At 46.6% G+C, this 19843-nt stretch overlaps 1 protein-coding gene across 1 annotated transcript in view; it reads right to left on the bottom strand.

Annotated features, from left to right (window-relative positions):
* Nucleotides 1-19843, bottom strand: part of PPP1CB (protein phosphatase 1 catalytic subunit beta) — a 297580-nt gene that overhangs the window by 52509 nt on the left and 225228 nt on the right. Inside the window, exon 6 of the mRNA XM_078647507.1 lies at nucleotides 721-872. Within this exon, the coding sequence (XP_078503633.1) occupies nucleotides 721-872 (152 nt within the window). The remainder of the gene's footprint in view (nucleotides 1-720; nucleotides 873-19843) is intronic.

Genomic DNA, 19843 nt, shown 5'->3' with positions numbered 1-19843 from the left:
CGATTATCTGTGGCTCCAATGAGCCCTCACTTCTGTGCGGATTGGCATCAGTGTGGAACCGAGCGACACCACAAAGTGGCGCGCAGAACTACTGCCCAAAAAAAAAAAAAACACTAAGAAACCTTGCTGGCTCCAGCCTGGCACCTGTGAGATATTCTTTTGCATGTAATTTACGGTTAAAAGTATCCATAAGTATGCAACATTTTATGATAGCCCCGAATTCGCAGTGGATCTCGCATTGGTATGGGTTATCCAAATTGCCGGATGTTAAAACCAAATCATTAATATAGTGATATACTAGAGTTTCCATGTGAACAATTTTTTTCTTAGTCTAATCAATTAAAACATTGCATGTGAGTTAATATCCTGCCAGAGTCCAGGTAGCCTACAATTAAGCAGGTTTTTGAAAGCCACTGTGAATATGGTGAAAAATTGAAGGAACTAGTATTGCTGGCTTGAGCAATGTGCAATGAAAACTGCATACACAAATTGACCTTTGGTGGTCTGAAAACAGTAAGGAGTTTTGAAAGAACAATTTAAAGAACCTCATTTTGGTTCATTTATAAGTCTAAGGGGACATTACCAATTAACTTAAGATAGATGAAGTGCTAAAAAAATGTTTGAGATCTAGTCTGCTGCCTTGAGATACTTCAAGACAAGGAATGTGGAGGAATAAATATTCATTTGGAAAGAAGTGTTTTACATTCTTAAACTACTTACCTGATGAGCACGACATATCAAATCCAGATCATGACGGTTCAGAAATTTGCTTACAACATCAGCTCCAAATGTGAAGGAAACACCACGGTCATTCTCGCCCCAGCCTTGCACATCCTTATCAGGATCAGACCATAGCAAGTCACAAAGCAGGCCTGTAAAATAATTTTCATATAGCATTCAAAAGTAATTTTAACACTCTTAACATAGTAATATACGGTCAATACTAGATGAACACAGCATTACGTCTGCCCATACTGAAAAGCAGTTTGTCAGGTGTTCCCTCTGAATCCATTAAAAGAAGGTTAACGCTGCACTTAAAGAAAAGAGGATATGTGGAACACTTAAATAGTGTTCACATGAAAAACAAATTAAAGAAAACATGGCAGTAAAAGGCGAACATTTCTGATTTGTCTTTGTTGGCTTCAAATAAAATATATATTTTTTTAAATGATATATATATATATATATATATTACTTGGCACTTTATTTACATCAATTATGTAGCATGTTTTACCAGTCATGTTTTTGATTTATGAACTTTCAAAATGTACATTGGTTACACACAGGAATTTGTTGGTAATCAGCATTTCGTCATAACAGCCCAGTCTATTTTGTATGTCTATTTATGCCTCAGTGGGGGCAAGGACTATATATACTTGAAAGTTTATGGCGCTAACTAGATTGATAAAGGCCGCTGCGCGGCCAAAACATGTCTCTCGTTTATTTTGTGGTCATGGGTGACCTGAAAAATAATAAATGAGCCCTATACCTACTTACCTCGAGTACGTGCCTCCTCTTTGTTGGAGCAGGACTGTCTTGTTTGATTAATTTCAGCGTCGACGGTCGACGCTGTACACGTACCACCAGTCGACTTGTGGCTCCACTTTGACTGTTACTGTTTTTGGATGAGCATGGGAGTGCTATGCAGTGGAGCCCCCAGAGAGTACGCCGGGAAGAGGAACAAGGATGACAGCTGTGGGGAATCCGGATGGAGGAGCGGGCGGTTTCTTGACTGCCAGCACTTGGTTCTGCATTTGTGTTGCTAGAAATGACTTGCCCGGGATACTGGCGTCTTTTGGTGATTGGGCACTGTGGATGCCGATGTGGAAGCAGTGAGGCTCGTTCAGGCATATCTAATTTATATTCATCGATCTCCTCCGAACTCGTTTGTGTGCCCACTACGAAGTTACATCTCGTGCTGCTCACATTTAGTGACATTGAGACATTTTTCACAATTATCTATCTGAAAAGACAATATGATTATTCTGGTACGGATACAGCCAATATAACGAATATTTGCCATTTGAACTTTCACACAGGTTATGAATTAACGAACTGTGAAACTGCATGGTCGTTAAGGGGATTATGGGTCTTGGAGTCCTGGTGAATCGAACAGTGATTACCCGGAGGCTGGCATTTATGTCAGTCACACTCACAGTGGTGGAATTAGAGCCCCGTGGTCATGCTACTAGTCCCATTATTTTGTTTTCCTGAGTGTCTTCTTCCGTCTAAAATAATGCTAATGTTCATTTTAAAACAAAGCAGGGCAGCATCATCACTGGGAGTGAGGCTTCTACCCACTTGGAAAAATGAACATTAGCATTATTTTAGACGGAAGAAGGCACCCACTGGGGTTCACGGAGCACACGCACTACAAGCACCAGAATGCGTAGGGTAAAGGACACGCCCACTGGGGCAGGTGGAAGTAATATATACTAACGTGCGTGTGCAGCGCCAACTTTCAGTCTTGCTGCCACTGAGGAAAGGACAACAGTTCCTGAAACGCGTCTGGCTTTATTCAAGAATGCCGATTCTGAGTGAATGTGCTGCTGGCAAGATCTCGAAATAAAAGTATACACCATTATTCTGCTTCCTGGGGAATTCCTCGTTTCTGTGCATCCTGAACCGACTGAATTGATTAACGGCGAGCACGGCCGTTGGGGAAAGACCACTGTGACCAGCAGGCCCGTCTCAGCACTTATGCAGCGCTGGGAGACATCGGGAGGAAGCAAGCAGGCTTCATTTCAGGGCTGAAGTCTGCACGGGTGTTTTCGATTTTCTACAAAGCAGGGCAGCATCATCACTGGGAGTGAGGCTTCTACCCACTTGGAAAAATGAACATTAGCATTATTTTAGACGGAAGAAGGCACCCACTGGGGTTCACGGAGCACACGCACTACAAGCACCAGAATGCGTAGGGTAAAGGACACGCCCACTGGGGCAGGTGGAAGTAATATATACTAACGTGCGTGTGCAGCGCCAACTTTCAGTCTTGCTGCCACTGAGGAAAGGACAACAGTTCCTGAAACGCGTCTGGCTTTATTCAAGAATGCCGATTCTGAGTGAATGTGCTGCTGGCAAGATCTCGAAATAAAAGTATACACCATTATTCTGCTTCCTGGGGAATTCCTCGTTTCTGTGCATCCTGAACCGACTGAATATATATATATATATATATATATATATATATATATATATATATATATATATATATATATATATATATATATATATATATATATATATATATATATATATATATATATATATATATATATATATATATAAACACGTAGGCCATCTGAAACTGTACATTTAAAAATTCTATAAGCTGCCAGAATCACATCATGCAGTGCACGTCAGGCGGAAATTTCAATTTTCAAGAATACAGCTGAAGGAGCAAGACAGCTTTACACTTTTGACAATGCTTATGGAATACAGATACAGGCAAGTTTGTTTATGGATTCGGAGAAAATACCTATAACAGAAGTATTTTGGCAAGTTTGATGGGCCCAAGGCGTCCACAGCAGTGCCTTGTTCGCTTTTTGATTGCATGTAACTTAGGATTCAGTCCATCTAGCTAAGCTTTAAGTCAGGGTGGACAGTGATATACAACTAGACCAGCAGTTAACAAAACAGGGTCTCAGAGCCCTTTTTACATACAGAATGTGGAGAGACGTTTCTATGGGAGAAGGACCGAGGAGTTAAAAAGTGGTTAGAATGGAAATCTCATGATTTTTAAAAGAAAGGCAACTTCTTTCGGCAAATTTACTACACTGTAAAACGTGATGAGTTAATCTATGTAGAAATATTTAAGCTCACAAACCCATCTGACTAGAGTTACGACAAAGGAAGCTATTATAACAAATGCTGGGGAAATGTTTAATTACAGGGATAGTGAGGGAAAGACTGGCTTTATGAGCAAGGATCTAAACCAAATGTACTTTAATTTTTCACATCTTGGCTATCAGGTGGGAAGAGGAGGGATTAGAGGAAAAATCTAAGCACGTGTTCCACTGGTCCAGTAAAAAACACACATTACCTTTAGATCGGGGTTATGAGAAGCAGGTTGTGTTGACGTTGCATTCACATATTTTTCATCATAAAAGTCTATTTTAGCAGTACATCAGGTGTGCGAGATCTGCCTTGTATTGCCAATAGTTATCAGTTGTTCTAGTCCACTTTCTTTTCTGGAGTTCTAGGGGATGCAGTTTTATGAGAATGTTTCTTGCAAAAGATCACTTCCACATTGCCAGCGAGTCTCAACAGCATTCTGGATCAGACTCCCCAAGTTTATTTAGATAATAGAATCATTGCATAGCATGTTTGCAGTGGGATAAACAATATGGTAATGGATAAAATTGATGTCAGGACTGGGCGAACTGCCCTTGATTACAGCATTGTTATTGTTATTGTTATTTTGTCTTCTATAGCGCCCACTCACCGGCAGGTCTCAAGGCGCTCATAACCAGAGGACAAAGAACAACACCCAAAAAAGATCAGAAGAACAGCACCGCGTACAAATCCGTGTGAAACCATAACTTCCCTAAACAAAAATGTTTTTAATGATTTCCTAAAGCGTAGTAGATTACCTTCTTTCCGAAGGGCCTCGGGTAATCTGTTCCAAATTTGGGGGACCAGGACTGAAAAAGATCTCCCGCCCTTAGTTGTCAGTTTAAACCTTGGGCAGACTAGCAACTGAGCATCTGATGACCTCAAAGATCGTTCCGGTTTATAGATCTGCAGTCGGTCCTTTATATAGGCAGGTGCTTGCCCATAGATTGCTTTGTGGGCCGTACAAAGGCTTTTAAACTCCGCCCTTTGTCTAATAGGGAGCCAATGAAGGTTCTGAAGCAAAGGAGAAGCATGAGATCTCCTTGGGAGTCTAAAAATAAGACGTGCAGCATCGTTCAGAACAATCTGCAGTCTATTGGTCAGATTTTTAGGCAGGCCCAGATAAAGCGCGTTTCCGTAGTCCAGCCTCGAGATGATTGTGGCCGAAACTACAGTGCGGAGTATAGATGTAGAGAGAAGGGGGACTAATTTTCGCAATTGTCTAATCAGACCAGTACAGGTCCCTACAACCGAGGAGATCTGGCTGATCATAGACAATTCGCTATCAATTTTAATTCCAAGGCTTTTCACCTTATCACAAGGTTTTGGGGTGGGACCCAGTTCTTGAGGCCAATATAGGTCACTCCAGGGCGAGCTTGTGGTCGAAACCACTAACACCTCAGTCTTTTCAGGATTAATTTTCAATAAATTTGCTGTCATCCAGCTGACTACAAATCTAAGAGTATCCTGAGCATACTTCTGAGCAGAGACAGTATTGTCTATGCTAAGTAGCAGCTGGGTGTCATCAGCATAGTTAAAGACATGGCAACCCTTGTTTACCAAGGAATTAATCAGTGGTTGTATATAGAGGTTGAATAAGACTGGGGACAGCGCGGAGCCCTGTGGGACTCCGCACGTCAAATTTTCCACCTCCGATACAGTATCCCCCACCTGGATTCGCTGCGTCCTCCCTGATAAGAAGGATTGGAGCCATTGAAAGGCCTTATCCCGAACGCCGAACCCGGCCAACCTGTCCAAGAGAAGGGTGTGGCTGACAGTATCGAACGCCGCTGAAAGATCTAAAAGTATCAGGGCGCTCGGTTTTTTACTGTCAGCCATCCCCCTAAGCTCATCCAGCACCGAGAGCATTACCAGCTCGGTGCTATGATGTGCACGAAATCCCGCTTGGCGCTCCTGGAAAAGATGGTGGGACTCCAGGAACGAGGCCAGTGACTTCAGCACATGTTGTTCCAGGACTTTGGACAAGAACGGCAATTGAGAAATAGGCCTATAGTTTTTCAAGATGGTAGAATCAGCTCCTGGCTTCTTTATCAATGGCTTCACCCGAGCTTCCTTAAAACTGGCTGGCACCATCCCTGTTTCCAATGATTTATTCAGCATATTTATAAGTACTGATTGTCTGTCCAAGACCATCTGTTTTGAGCAGAAAGATTACATGAGTGCCCCCCCTCACCCCCCCCCCACACCCCCCTTGGTTCCCAGAATGGGAACATCTTGCAAAACGTTTAATCTCTTGCATCAACATAAAAGGTACTAAATGGTGTTCCAAAAAAAAGGTAAAACCTTTAGCCCTGGCATCCGAGGCCACTGAACCTCTAGTTATTCATGAAGTGGTTGCATATATAGCCATGTTTTGGGAAGCATGGGTACAGACATGAACATGCTACTGAAAAATGGGTTGTTGTTCTCATCAACAGGTTTAGATGAAAAGTTTCATTCCAAAGGAAACACTATTGCTAGATTTGGTTCAACTGTGGCTCCTAGATAGTTCTATACTTTTTACAGGTTAGGATAAGGATCCTGATAATCTAATCCATAACCCTGAGTCCATAAGAATGTCTAGAGAAGTCTTCATATCCTGTTGAAGTTTTAGAGTATTACAGATCTGGATTAGAAAGCAGTTACAGTGCAAACAGATCAATATGGCATTTCTTGTTATAGCTGTTACTACCCGCAAAGGCATAAACTGACAAGTTACTTACCTTTGATAACGCCTTTTCTGGTAGAGACAATCTAGAAGCAGATTCCCAACCTTCGAATATCTCTGGAGTCCGGCTGTTTTTCGGCCCGAGCATAGCAAATTTTGATGCCGAGGAAGACCCATTGCGAGATAGTTCTCTTCTGCACCGCATGACCTTTCTTTGATCCAACATACCCCACAAAGATTTTGTTGGTTGTCCACCCTGAATTCTTTAGTACAGTCAAGGTAGAATGACAACAATCTTTGGGTCCAGATGGTGGATTCGCTCCTCTTCTTTAGAGATATGCAGAGGAGCGTAGAAAGTGGGCAGATTGACCAACATGGAATGGTGTAACCACTTTTGGTAAGAAAGAGGCCCTAGTGCAAAGCACCAACTTGCCAGGAAAAATGGTCAGAAAAGGAGGCTTGGATGACAGACTGCAATATGCACCCTCTTGGCAGATGTGATTACAACTAAAAAGGCAGTTTTTATGGTAAGCAGCAGAAGGAGGCAGTTGTGCAAAGGTTCAAATGGAGCACACATCAGGAAGGTGAGAATCAATCAGGGAATTGTAAGCGCGCTACTCACCTGTGAGAGTCTCAAGGTGCTGAGAGGAGAGGGAGGGATTTTGGGTAAGCAGGTCTCTTAGCCGAAGAGCCAGGTCTTGAGGGTCTTACTGAAGATGTTCAGGGAGGTGACGCGTATGATGTGTGCCGGTAGCTCGTTCCCGGTCTTTGCTGTGACGTGCGAGAAGGATCTTCCGCCTGCTCTGGCTCTGTGGATTCGCAGGCCAGTGCGAGGTTGGAAGAGCTGAGGTTTCTTTTGGGTACATGAACGTTGATTCTGTTGTTAAGGTATTTGGGTCCATTGTTGTGTAGGCATTTGTAGGCATGGGTGAGGACCTTGAAAGGGACTCTTTTGTCCAAGGGGAGTCCGTGGAGCTTTCGTAGGTGTTGGCTGATGTGTGTGTGCCGGGCGATGCTAAGGACTAGTCTGGCGGCTGTATTTTTTATTGTCTGTAGTTTGCGGAGTAGGGACTTGTTGATGCCGGCGTACAGTGTGTTTCCGTAGTCCAGTCTACTGGTGATGAGTGCATGGGTGACTGTCTTCCTCGACTGAGGGGGGGATCCATTTGAAGGTCTTGCTTAGGACGCGAGGGGTGTTGAAACAGCTGGAGCTGAAGGCGTTGACCTGTCGGTCATGGTGAGTGAGGAGTCGAGTACGATGCTGAGGTTTTTGGTGTGGTCTGCCGGCCACCAGGTGTTGTCCCATGCTGAAGGGGTGGTCCAGAGGTTGAGGACCTCCATCTTCTCTGCAGGCAGCTGTTGGTCATCCAGACTGCGAAGTCTTCCATTCGTTTCTGGAAGTTGTTTGGCTGTGGTGGAATCTTTGGTGAAGGAGAGGATGAGCTGGGTGTTGTTGGCATAGGATACAATGTTGAGGCCGTGTTGTCGGACGATGGCTGCGAGAGGGGCCATGTGGATGTTGAAGAGGGTCGGACCCTTGTGGAACTCCGCAGACAATTTTCGTGGGCATGGAGAGGAAGGGTGGTAAGCCTGATCCTTTGGCTTCTTCAGGTGAGAAATGATCAGATCCAGTCCAGGCGGTTCCTCGTATGTCTCCGGATTGGCCTTGGTCAAGGAGGGTGCGGATGTAGTCTGTGGCGGCGAGTAGGGAGGTTTCTGTGCTGTGGTCGCTTCTGAATCTGGATTGGGATGGGTCGAGGATGGCGTTATCTTCGATGAATCGTGTCAGTTCCCGGTTGACTGTCTTCTCTGCCACTTTGGCTGTGAAGGGGAGGAGCAAGATGGGCTAGTAGTTCTTGAGGTCGTGGGGTCGGCTGAGGGCTTCCTGAGCAGGGGCCATTCATCAGGGAAGGTGCCTGTTGTGAAGGTGGGGTTGATGGTCCGTTGTAGTTCTGGTGCGATGGCGGCCACAGCTCTATGGTAGATGGGAGGAGGGCATGGACATGCATCATCAAAGGGCATATCCATAAGGGAAGCCTGGAAATCCCTAGAAAAGCCATATGTCTGCAGCCAGGCATGGCGTTTAATAGCCACCGTTGACGCATTGCTTTGCCCACCCAGTCAGTGGTGTCAAGCCCACAACGAATGGTTAACTTGGCTGCATCTTGCCTCTTCAATAGCGCTTTGGAGAGAAAAGCCCGGGTCTCATCTGGAACATGTAGCAGCACCTGTGCGACCATTTCCCCACAAAGAGTGGGCGTAACAGCCCAAGAAGAATGCAGTGTTCACCTACTACAATGCAGGACTGGCAGAAGAAAGAATCTTCTTGCCCAATCTATCCAGCCTCTTTATTTATTTTTATTTATTTTAAACATTTAGAAAGCACTTGACTCACCCCAATGGGGTATCTCCGCGCTGAGGACAAAAGCCGTACAACACAACGGGGGAAATAGAGCTAGAAAAGAGGAGTCTTAAGCTTTTTCCTAAAGGCCAAATAGTTGGTATTCAGGCGGAGATCTAAAGGCAGTTGGTTCCATAACGTGGGGGCAATGTAAGTGAAGGATTTACCTCCTAGTCTGGATTGCCTGATACGAGGAACTACAAGTAAACCTTTTCCTTCCGAAAACAGTGTGCGAGATGGAATGTGTTTGATTAACTTTTCGACCAAATACATAGGAGCCATCTGATTAAGGCTCTTAAACACAAGGCAGCACACTTTAAAGTGGATTCTCTTTCGAATTGGAAGCCGATGTATGTTGAAGAGTAGGGGAAGAGATGGAGTCCGCCTGGGAGCACTAGTCACCAAACGGGCAGCCGTATTTTGCACCACCTGCAAACTTTGTAGATCAGAGTCTTTAGCCGAGATCAGCAAAGCATTGCTATAATCCAAGCGACTAAGAACTAAAGCATGGATTAATGTTTTCCGAGTATTAATAGGGAGAAAATGAAAAATCTTGCGGAGCAAGCTCAACGCATAGAAGCAGGCTTTTTTAGTAGCTGCTATATTATCTTCCAGATGAAGGTCTCTATTTACTAAGACTCCTAGGTTTTTAACAACAATAGGAGCTGTGCCTAGTTCTTCTGGCCACCAACTAGGGGACCAGCTGGTAACAGCATCCTTGAAGAGCAGGATTTCTGTTTTCCCTGCATTTAACTTAAATTCTCAGTCTGGGGGTGCGGAAGGTGAGGTAGAGGCTTGGACCACCAAGCTCACGAGGGTAGGGCGATTGGTGAGGAATTTCAGGTCGCGCGGTGTGATGATCCTATTCACAGGGGTCCCTGTGCTGGGTTTGGACCAGGTGCCCAGAAGGACATCAGTTAAAGCCTTGTTGAAAGGCAGAAGGGGTGCCAAGGAGGAGACACCCAGCTACAGAACCTTCGCCAAAATATTTGTCTGGGCGGCCGCTAAAGGAGTAGGACCTCTGCTGCCCTTACCACCATAGAGTATGAGGCTCCCTCCTCCGTAGACAGGATAGGGGAGAGAGCAGGCCAGAATCTGGGGAGCTATCCAGGCCACTGGCCTCGTCTAGTTCCTCATGTCAGTCCAGGTCATACTCAGGCTGTTCTTGTAAAGGGTCCAGCAACCGGTCCAAATCCTCCTCCATTCCTAGCCACTCAAAATAAGGCTGAGGAACTGACCTAGGACCAGAAAGTGCTCTTGGCGTTGGGAGTCTCGGTAAGGGGACCGGAGGGTCGCAGGGGTAAGGCCGGATCCAACACCGGATCCATTGGGGGCCATTGGCGCAGGTACAGAACACAGGGTAGCTCTGTTCATGGATCTGCGCCAGTTGGCGCGGAAAGAACTCCCTTCAGCCCGCGAGGTAGCACCTATATAGGTGACACAGACATCACTTCCGGCATGGACGACGCCACGGAGAGCAGGCGGACGCTCCCTACTGGTGTGCAAGGGTATTGCTCTAACAATAGTTTCTGGATCCAGCCAGATGCCTGGGATATCTTAATCCCTTCCATGCGTCGGACAGCCCCCACCCGTCTTGACGTCACATGGGGCGTGTGCGTCAGACAGCCAGGGGCCGTCCGATCTGCGCATGCGTGAAATTAGACTGCACTTCCGGGCAATTTGACGCGCATCGAAGAGGTTAAGTTAAGGAATCTTCGGCTAGATAGGTCTATAGATATGTCTATCAGATTGGCAAAATACTTTGAAACCAAGCATTTGCAACTGGTAGTGCAGGACTCCTTTTCGGAACCAGAGCAATTTCTTCTGTAACTTTTCAAACAAATGTGGAAATAATTGTACAACATATCTATGAACACCATCCAGAGGCTATGATGCTGAAAAACTTTGAGGCTTATCATTCACAACTTACCCCCTTTAACCACTTACTGGCACATGTTAGATAAAGAATGGTAATGTTTTGCTTTTTCCAAAAGAAATGAGTAGATGCCCATGTACTTTCAAAGTTTGGGTATCCTGCCTTCTGCAGTCTTGGGAAGAAAGTATACCCTCTAAACCAGATTCCTTAAATGTAGAATTCTTAAGATCCACAGTCTGGAGATTAGAAGAGAACAGAATCTGATTTTGTACAGATTCTTGACATCGGAGGAAATGCTTGGAAAACCCTATACCCATCTGGGGTACTGTTTGAAAGTATCAGAGTGAGGAAAAAATTGTTTGGTAGGTGAATCTTGTTAGCAACAGCAGAAATCTTTTTGCAAGCTCAGGTTCCTTTGGTTGAAAGGAAACGGTTACTTACTTTAGGCAAGTGTCCCTTTTTGATATGGTCACCCCCAGTTTCCCTGGATAATGATGTGATTTCAGCTGAAAGGGCACTGCATTCCTGCTAACCAGGTCTCCACTGCCAAAGCAGTTTCCCAAAACTATACAATTTTTCCCCCAATTGGCAAAACCTTTAACACCCTCTGCAAGTGCCCAGTAAATGGTACCCCTGGTACATACGGCCTGAGGTACTTAAGGGATCCCCTAAGGGCAGCAGCACAGATTGTGCCACACTAAGGAACACCTCACCAAGCACATGAAGGGCTGTTATGGCAGGCTGCGTGTCTTAGTGGAGACAAAAGTGAAAACATGTCACATCCCTGTGTGCCATATCTCAACACTGCATGTAATATTTATAAGTCACCGCTACAGCAGGGATGACAGTCCTAAGGCAGGGTGCTGAATATTACACGTGAGGGCATACCTGCATGAGCAGATATGCCTTTGTGCTGGCCAGTCCTATTATTGCTGTTAAAAGTAACCAGGGAAGCCATTTTACAACATGTGCTGGGCACAGGTGAAAACGTGTTCCACAGCTAGATGATGGCTTCACTGAAAATAAGGATGTTTGGCATCAGTGTGGGTTTACCAATATGAGATGTTTGATACGAGTGTTGGATTTACCAATACATGCACCCAGAGTGCACCTTAAGAGGTGCCCCCTGAAAACCTCTCAGCCTCTGGTGTCCTTGCGGACTGGTTTCATCCAGCCTTCCACCCAAGACACTGTTCTGCCCTCCTAGGGCGAGAGCCTCTGCTCTCAGGAGACCCAGAACAAAAGCATTCCCAGGACGAGGGTGTCCCACCGGATGACCTGCTGATTAGCCTTCCTTGGGCAGCAATCCTCAGACAGACACCTTTGAAATGTGAACCTGGTTACCCTCACAGGAAAAGAAGCTGACCCCTTTGTCCAGGGCCCCTTGGCACCTGGACATGTGGGAAATTAGTTAGTCGGGTAGGCGTGCCATCTCCAGGCTAGTACCACCCTAAGTGCGCTACTGTGAGGTGGACGCGATTCTCCATAAGTAGCCATCTTTGTGATGGCATACTTTTCTTGAATACTTTTTATTGAGTTTTCAAACAAAGCAAAGGTTACAGTAGACTGCTGCTTTCAGTTACTAAAGTAACAATAATGCAGCATTGCATTTCAGCCAGGGGGACATTGACCAGAGCAGTCCACGGAATAAGAAAAAAAGAACAATGGCGGGGAAAACAGGAGACAAAAAGAGGAAGACTTCCACTCAAGTCACAAAGCAACATTTGCAGTTGAGGTGGCGATTACGGTAATGCCCATGCAGTGAATCGTAAATGTTTAATAGTGTTAGAGAGTTTCAAGACAGGTTAGATTCACATACCTGCATGGTTCGCCAGCATCCTCCCTAGAGCAGCCTTCTCGCACTCCTCTGTATCAGCGCAAGCATGCAGGAACACCTCCGCGGGGAGCCAAATATCTTTAGATCAGGAACGTATAGATATAAGTTCCAAGAAAGCAGTAAGCTGTTCCTTGCAATAGGCAAACAGCTTTAAACTAGTCCGTAGCAAGTGGCAGTGCACTTCGTTCCCATCTCATTGCAACCCTGCACTTGGCAAGCAGAAGATGCGCAGCCAGTTTGTGCCTCTCTGGCACTTCAACATATCCCAGCAGCGCTCAAGGGATGGCATGGGGGTGGAGATGGGGTGTCAGTGCTCGAGCGATTGCCCCATTATAAAGCATAGCGAAGATTTCAATCCCAATAGCTAGAGATTTCTGGGCAGTCCAAGGCAAAGTGCAAGAAGCTAGAAGTTGGGAATGAACAGCATGCGCATCACGTATCTGCGCCCAGGTCCATTTTAAACCCTCTCAGAGGGGTGTGATCTAGTCGGTGAATGAAATTAAAGTTAATGAGACAGCCTGGGCACAGCAGTAGCGTCACTGTACATCGGGGGGAGAGGCAATATTAGGATCCCAAGCCAGCACTTTTGCTCGTACAGGTACGTATGGATTCCGAGTCCTGCATACAAGCGCATAATCTCATTATGAGCTTGTGTGGAGAATATTCAGAAACGTCTCGAGCACCTGGAATGTGAGGGGGAATCTAGGAATGAAGCACGTCACCCGAGTCGCAGAAAGTAAATGTGCCCAAAAAGATAGTGTCATCACCCTGTAAGGTTGACTGCAGTAGGAGAAAGGTGCCATCAGGGTAAAGCATGCCCATGGATGAGAGGTGCAGCTTGCGAAGTCTAGTACACGTGCCAGAGTCATTTGTAATAGGGAACAAGGAATGTCCAATGAGCGACACATATGGAGAAAAGAGGTTCTCAATGTGGGCTCTGCACCGAAGCTCATCCCATACCCACACTGTACATGCCACAGTGTCAATCTGTGCACACAGGGCCTTACGAGACAGGAATATCGCCTTGTGCAGGGTGCAACATGGCCAGATTCAAGGGCTGTGTGAGCCACGAAATGGGTGGAAAAAAGCCAACAGTGAGAGAACTGAGGTAGGGCCCTAAAATAATATAGGTCCATGTCAGGAGCACCTCGGCCACACTGTTCAAAGGAAAGTGCCATGATCTCCCAGGCAATACATGGCTGGCCACCTGCCTAGGCTAAGGAGACAAACGCACTCTGATTCGATGGTGAAAGTGGAGGGGCAAGGGGATTGGCAGATTAATGAAAAGGTAAAGAAATTTAGGGAGGCTGGTCATTTTCACTATGGCTAAACAGCCAGTCAGGGACAAGGGAAGTCGCCTCCAAGCCATGACTACCATACAGCCATGTAAGTAGCCAACCACAGTTGTATCTCCACAGGTCGTCAATGTCTCTGCTGAGCCATATCCTGAGATACTTGACGGGGCTGTCTGCCCAGACAAGAGAGAACTACGAAGCAGCTTGGGACGTCTCGTCCGTCAGGGGTTAGATAATCGATTTTTGCCAGCAGATGTCAATCCTTGACATTCCGCCGAATCTTGTGAATTCTCTGATGAGGGGATTCAGATTTACATACAGATCTCCAACATATAAGGAAACATCATCCACATATAGCAACACTAAGATTCTGAAGGGTGAATGCCAGTCCGCGGTGGGCATAATGCTGGCGGAGGCCTGCTGCGAGCAGCTCCAACGCAATCGAAAAGAGTATTGGAGCTCAACAAGCACACCCAGCGGGTGTCCCTTGTTACTGCAAAATGGGCTGGAATGCTACAGTTGATCTGCAAGTGGGCCACAGGCTGGGAATGGTGCAGACTAATAAGTTTGATAAAAGTGCGACTCAACCCAAGGAGTGCGAGCCAATCTAATATATATATGGCTATTCGAGAGACGTCCAAAAAAATCTGCTGCTGCGTGTAGGGTCAGTTAATGGTGTGGAGTAAGGCAAAGAAAGTATGCATGGTATGAAAGGTGGACCTCCTGAGAACGAAACCCACCTGGTTTGGCCTCACAGTGGTTGGCAGTAAGGGGAGGAAGTGTGGGGCGGCGTTTGGCTAGGATCTTGTTGTACATCAAAGAGAGCGGGAGATATGAATCACAACGGCAGGGGTCCTTGCCAGGTGTGAGTATTGACAAAGAGACTCGTGCAAGGAGGGAGGTGGAACCACTGGAAGACAGACTCCACATACTTTGCTAACAAATGTGTGACAAGCAACGAGGCATGCTCTTTAAACAGTGCAGCAGTGAAGCAATCAAGGCCAGGAGCCGTAATTGGAGGTGTAGCGTTATTTACTTAGTTAGATGACCCCTTCAGGTGTGAATGGTTCCATCCATGACAGTCTTCAGCCCCAGAAGTTTGACCGACTCTAGGTAAGTTCTTCGGTCCGATGGAATAGAATCCTGACGGGTGCTATAGACAAAGTAGCCCACCATGACTGTGACAGCCTCTGTGCCTGTGTTGACATGAAAGTTGTCATCTTGTATCTCAGTAATGCAATCACTTCCCAAAAGGTGTACGAACTAACTAAGCAAGGGATTTGCCTGGTCTGTGATGGCATACTTAGGAATTCTGGGACAGGGTTATTACCACTCCCCACAGGAACTTGTCAGTGGGCATAGCAACCCCAAGGGTCAGTAGCCCACAGGCTACTACCCTACCCTCCCCATACGCCCCTGAATGCTGTATTTAGGGGAGTCCCAGGCACCAGAGAAGCAGATCCTGACGACCTAGGAAGAGAGGACACCGAAGAGCCGCAAAAGCAGAGGAAAGAAGAGGAAGCTAACCTGGTACCAGCCCCACTGGCCTGTCTGCATCCCCTGTTGAAAACTGAACCAAAGTCGAATCGTCTTGCAGCTGGTGACTCTAGAACCTTGGGAGGACTTCCTGCCTTCGATAGACTAAGACATCCCTAAGAACAGCGGAACGGTTCCCTGTATCCTTCAGAAACCCTAAAGCAAAAACTCTGAGGCCTCCGGAACATGCAAAATCCGACACCTGAAGCCACCACTGCACCAGTCGCCTCCTACCCGAGTCAACCAGAGTTGAAGTGGGCCACCGTAGTCAACAAGGTCCCCCAGCCCTGAAGAGCTAGAGTCCTTCTTGGTTTAACCCCTTGTGCCCTCCCAGACATCGCCTGCAGCCTCTGCATGCAGGCCCCCTCGACCGCGACTGCTCCCGGTAAGAAAACCCAACACCTAAAGACACCTCTGATCAGTAACCCCCGGGCTCCGGATAATAGGACCATAGGTGCCCCTACGTCCTCAGGCATTGCAAGCCTTGAATCCCCCTGTTGGTTCACCCCCTTGCAGCCAGGGATTACAGCCTCTTTCCGCAGTGACTGGTCTCCATAGTAACCTACGGGGCTACTGAGGCTGTTTTGACGCATCCACCCAGCCAATGATGAACTGTTGGTGCTTCCATGGACCTTGTCCACCCACTCACCTTAACTCCTAGAAATTGTTCTTTAAGTAGCTGTACGATCCCTTCATGCAGAACTAGTTCTTCCTTCCATAGAATAACATTGCAGAACTCAAATTGCAAGTGTCCACTTTTTAAAGCGAAAAGAATATACTTCAAAACATGTTTACCTGAAAGATTGTTCTCTGATGCCTTAACATATGTAAGGATCTCCTCGAGTTGTGCGTGTGTCGTTTATTGATCACTGTATGTATTTGGAAATGTCTTGCACTCCTCTGTGTTAAGCCTAAGGCTGCTCGACCACACTACCCCTAACAGCGCACTTTGAGTTGACAGGGATTGCTATGCAACACCAAAGGAACCACTGGACTCTTTACACAGTGTGAGAAAGTGCTTCTTCCCATGGTTATCCCCCACTTTTTGCCTGGTTTTGATGTGGTTTCAAATGTAGTTCACAGGGTTCCTGCCAGCCAGGCACCCTGTGCCAGTGCTCCTTCCCTAAAACAAACTCCCAACTGGTACTTCTGCTCCCTGTAAATCCCTAGTAAACTACCCTGTTATGTTATGTTATGTTAATTGGCTCTTCTATAGCGCAACGGCTACTCGCAATGGAGTGTCCCGGCGCTTTGGCGAAGAGGACCTTTAATGGAAAGGAAACATAACTGAGAATGAAAGACATCACAATTCCTAAATAAAAAGCCATGTTTTTAATGTCTTTCTAAAAGACAACAGACTAGGGGCCTGTCTAAGAGCAATTGGAAGTTCATTCCAAGCACGTGGGGCCAGGTAATGAAACGAACGCCCCCCTTGTCTGGCTCGTTTGATGGATGGAACGAGCATTTTAGACAAGGAGGCGGAGCGAAGAGCTCTGCTCGGTTGGTACAAAGCAAGGCGCTTTCTGATATACCTAGGGCCCAAATCATGGAGGGCCTTATAGGTAAGCGTCAGGCTTTTGAACAGCACCCTTTTGGCTATAGGAAGCCAATGCAATTCCTTCAGCAGATTAGAAGCACTAGCTCGTCTAGGTAGACCGTAAATGGCCCGAGCAGCTGAGTTTTGCACAACCTGGAGTCTCCTTACAAGATATTTAGGAAGACCTAAATAAAGGACATTAACATAGTCCAGGCGCGACCCTACCAATGCCTGGACAATAACCCTTCGATGATTCACAGAAATCAAAGGGAGGAATTTTCTGAGCATCCGCAGGATACCAAAGCACTTCCCTGCAAGACAGGCTATTTGAGGTCCAAAAGTCAACTCATTGTCAACAATAATACCAAGGTTTTTAGCCTTGGTACTGACATTGGCAGGGGGAAAAAGATCCTGAGGCCACCAGTTTTTCCAGTTTGGTTCAGAGACACACCCGAAAAAGAGCAGCTCCGATTTATCGGAGTTGCATTTCAGGCCGTGTCTCTTGAACCAATCAAAGACTGCTTCTAAGCAGCCTCTGATACGGGTCCCATCAAACACCTCGTTCTTATTCTGAGTGAACAAGAGCTGGGTGTCATCAGCGTAAGACACGATCTGGGCGCCAAACAACTCCGCAACCTCTGCAAGGGGGGCCATAAAGATGTTAAAAAGCAGGGGGCTAAGAATAGACCCCTGAGGGACCCCCACTTCCAGGGCTGACATAGCTGCGGAGTGAGGTGGCGCCCAGATCGTTTGTCGACGGTTGGCTAGAAATGATTTGAGCCATTTCCACACCGTCCCCCTAAGGCCACAATCCCAGAGTCGAATTAGGAGAGTGTCATGGGGAACGGTGTCGAACGCCGCCGACAAGTCTAACATAACCAACATGGCCTTTCCTCCCGAGTCTAAGACCTCTCTAATGGCGGTGGTGACTTCCAGTAATGCGGTCTCTGTGCTATAATTCGCACGAAACCCAGATTGAGTACTGTGCAATAAGTTGTTAGTCTCGATGAAATCGGAGATGGATCGGTGCACATGTCTTTCCGCCACCTTTGCCAGAGCAGGGAGCAAAGAAATAGGCCTATAGTTGGCATGTATGATGGGATCCAAAGTTGGTTTTTTTATTAAAGGAATAATACAGGCGCTCTTCCAGGCCTGTGGCACAATGCCAGAAGACAATGAGGAATTTAGAATGGAATTAATGGGACTATTTAGCACAAAGGCTATTTTGTTAAGACACGAGACCGGGCAAAGATCAAGAGGAGAGCCCGATTTCAAGCTTGTCAAGTGATCTAATGAAGCAGTAAGGCTTAGCTGCGGAAATTCCCAGAGAGTGGGAATAGCAAAAGAAATAGCATCAGGATCCACAGCCCGAGGCTGGTTGGAGTGAATGGCAAGGTCGGCTTGAATAGTGGTTATTTTCTCAACAAAATAATGTGCAAGTTCATTCAGCCAAGATTCTGAATGACACTGCACAGAGGTGGCTAAGGATGGGGAAGTGAAGTCTCTAACAATTTTAAAAATCTCCTTACAGGAATTATCCGATTCGTCTATCCGCCGTTCAAGATAAGATTTTTTTTCGCTCCAAATCATCCTATGATAGGATTTGGTCAGATCTTTAAATTTTTCTCTCTCACGAGGGTTATAGTCTTTCCTCCAAGTTCTTTCGGCTCTCTTGCAATTTTGACGTAGTTCTCTAAGCTTAGATGAAAACCAAGGAGCAGAAGAACGTTTCATTCCAGGTTTGACGACTTTCTCAGGCACGAGATCCGCCAGTATGGCTGTGAGCCACTCCGTATAATGGGGTAGGTCAACTTCCACATCACCGGACAAAGTGCAAGGTGAACGAGCCAAAACCTGGAGTAACGTATCACTAGATAGCAGATGAAAAGGCCTAAACAAACGTTTGGCAGAACTAACGGGGTTCAATCTGGAAGAGGAGACACTTGAAAGACTAAAAGTGATTAGGGAGTGGTCTGACCATAATACGGGTTGAGGAACGAGTACCTGGGTACCTAGGGTCCGAGAGAGATGAAGCGGGACCCTCCACCCTCAATGGAACCATGCCACTGCCCCTGCAACCAGCATGCCCCTGTGAGGGAGTAAACAACAAAGTCGACATAGCACCCTACGTGGGTGCCATGCCAGCTAGCACTACCTGGCAGCATAGGTAAGCAACCCTTCTACCAGGCCCTACAGCCGTAAGGCCGAGTGCACTATATTACAGGCGAGTGCATATCTGCAATGAGCAGATATGCCCCTACAATATTGCGCACCATTTTCTGATATTGTAAGTGCCAGTGAAGCCATAGAGTACATGGGCTGGAAGCTCGACAACTCGAGTGCCACAACATCATGATGGCTTCACTGAATACAGAAGTGTCTGGTACCAAACTGATGCCAGTGTGGGATTTATTGTACCATGTAGCCAGAGGTACCCTCTGAATCCCTGCAAACCCTGGTGTGGTCTCTGACCGGCTGTAGGCAACCAGCCACCACCTGACATGTTTCTACATCCCTGGGTAGAGAGCACCTGCTCTCTGGGATAAGAAACAATGCACATCCTGGGCAGAGGAGTCATGGCTCCTTCCCCAGGATGGGTCAGTGCTCAAAGATGGGGAGACTTGAAAGTATGCCGCCATCGTAGTGCGACCAGAGTCTCTGCTGCTAGCAGCAGATGGCAGGCCCTAGTTTACATCCCTAACTTGGGCGGGAAAACTGGCAGGAAAATTCTATATGACAGGTGTGCTTACCTCTGCAAAAACCCACCCCTAAGGTGGGGGGAAGCGAGGTGAAGCACACTTTTCAGTCCTCGCCATCTTGAAGAGGGTGGGGGGGGGGGGGGGGTGGCTAGGGGGCTTC

The sequence above is a fragment of the Lissotriton helveticus genome, chromosome 6 (genome assembly GCF_964261635.1).
Source record: "Lissotriton helveticus chromosome 6, aLisHel1.1, whole genome shotgun sequence".
NCBI classification, from domain to species: Eukaryota; Metazoa; Chordata; class Amphibia; order Caudata; family Salamandridae; genus Lissotriton; species Lissotriton helveticus.
The sequence above is the reverse complement of the archived record's forward strand: the minus strand, read 5'-3'. Positions and strand labels throughout refer to the sequence as shown.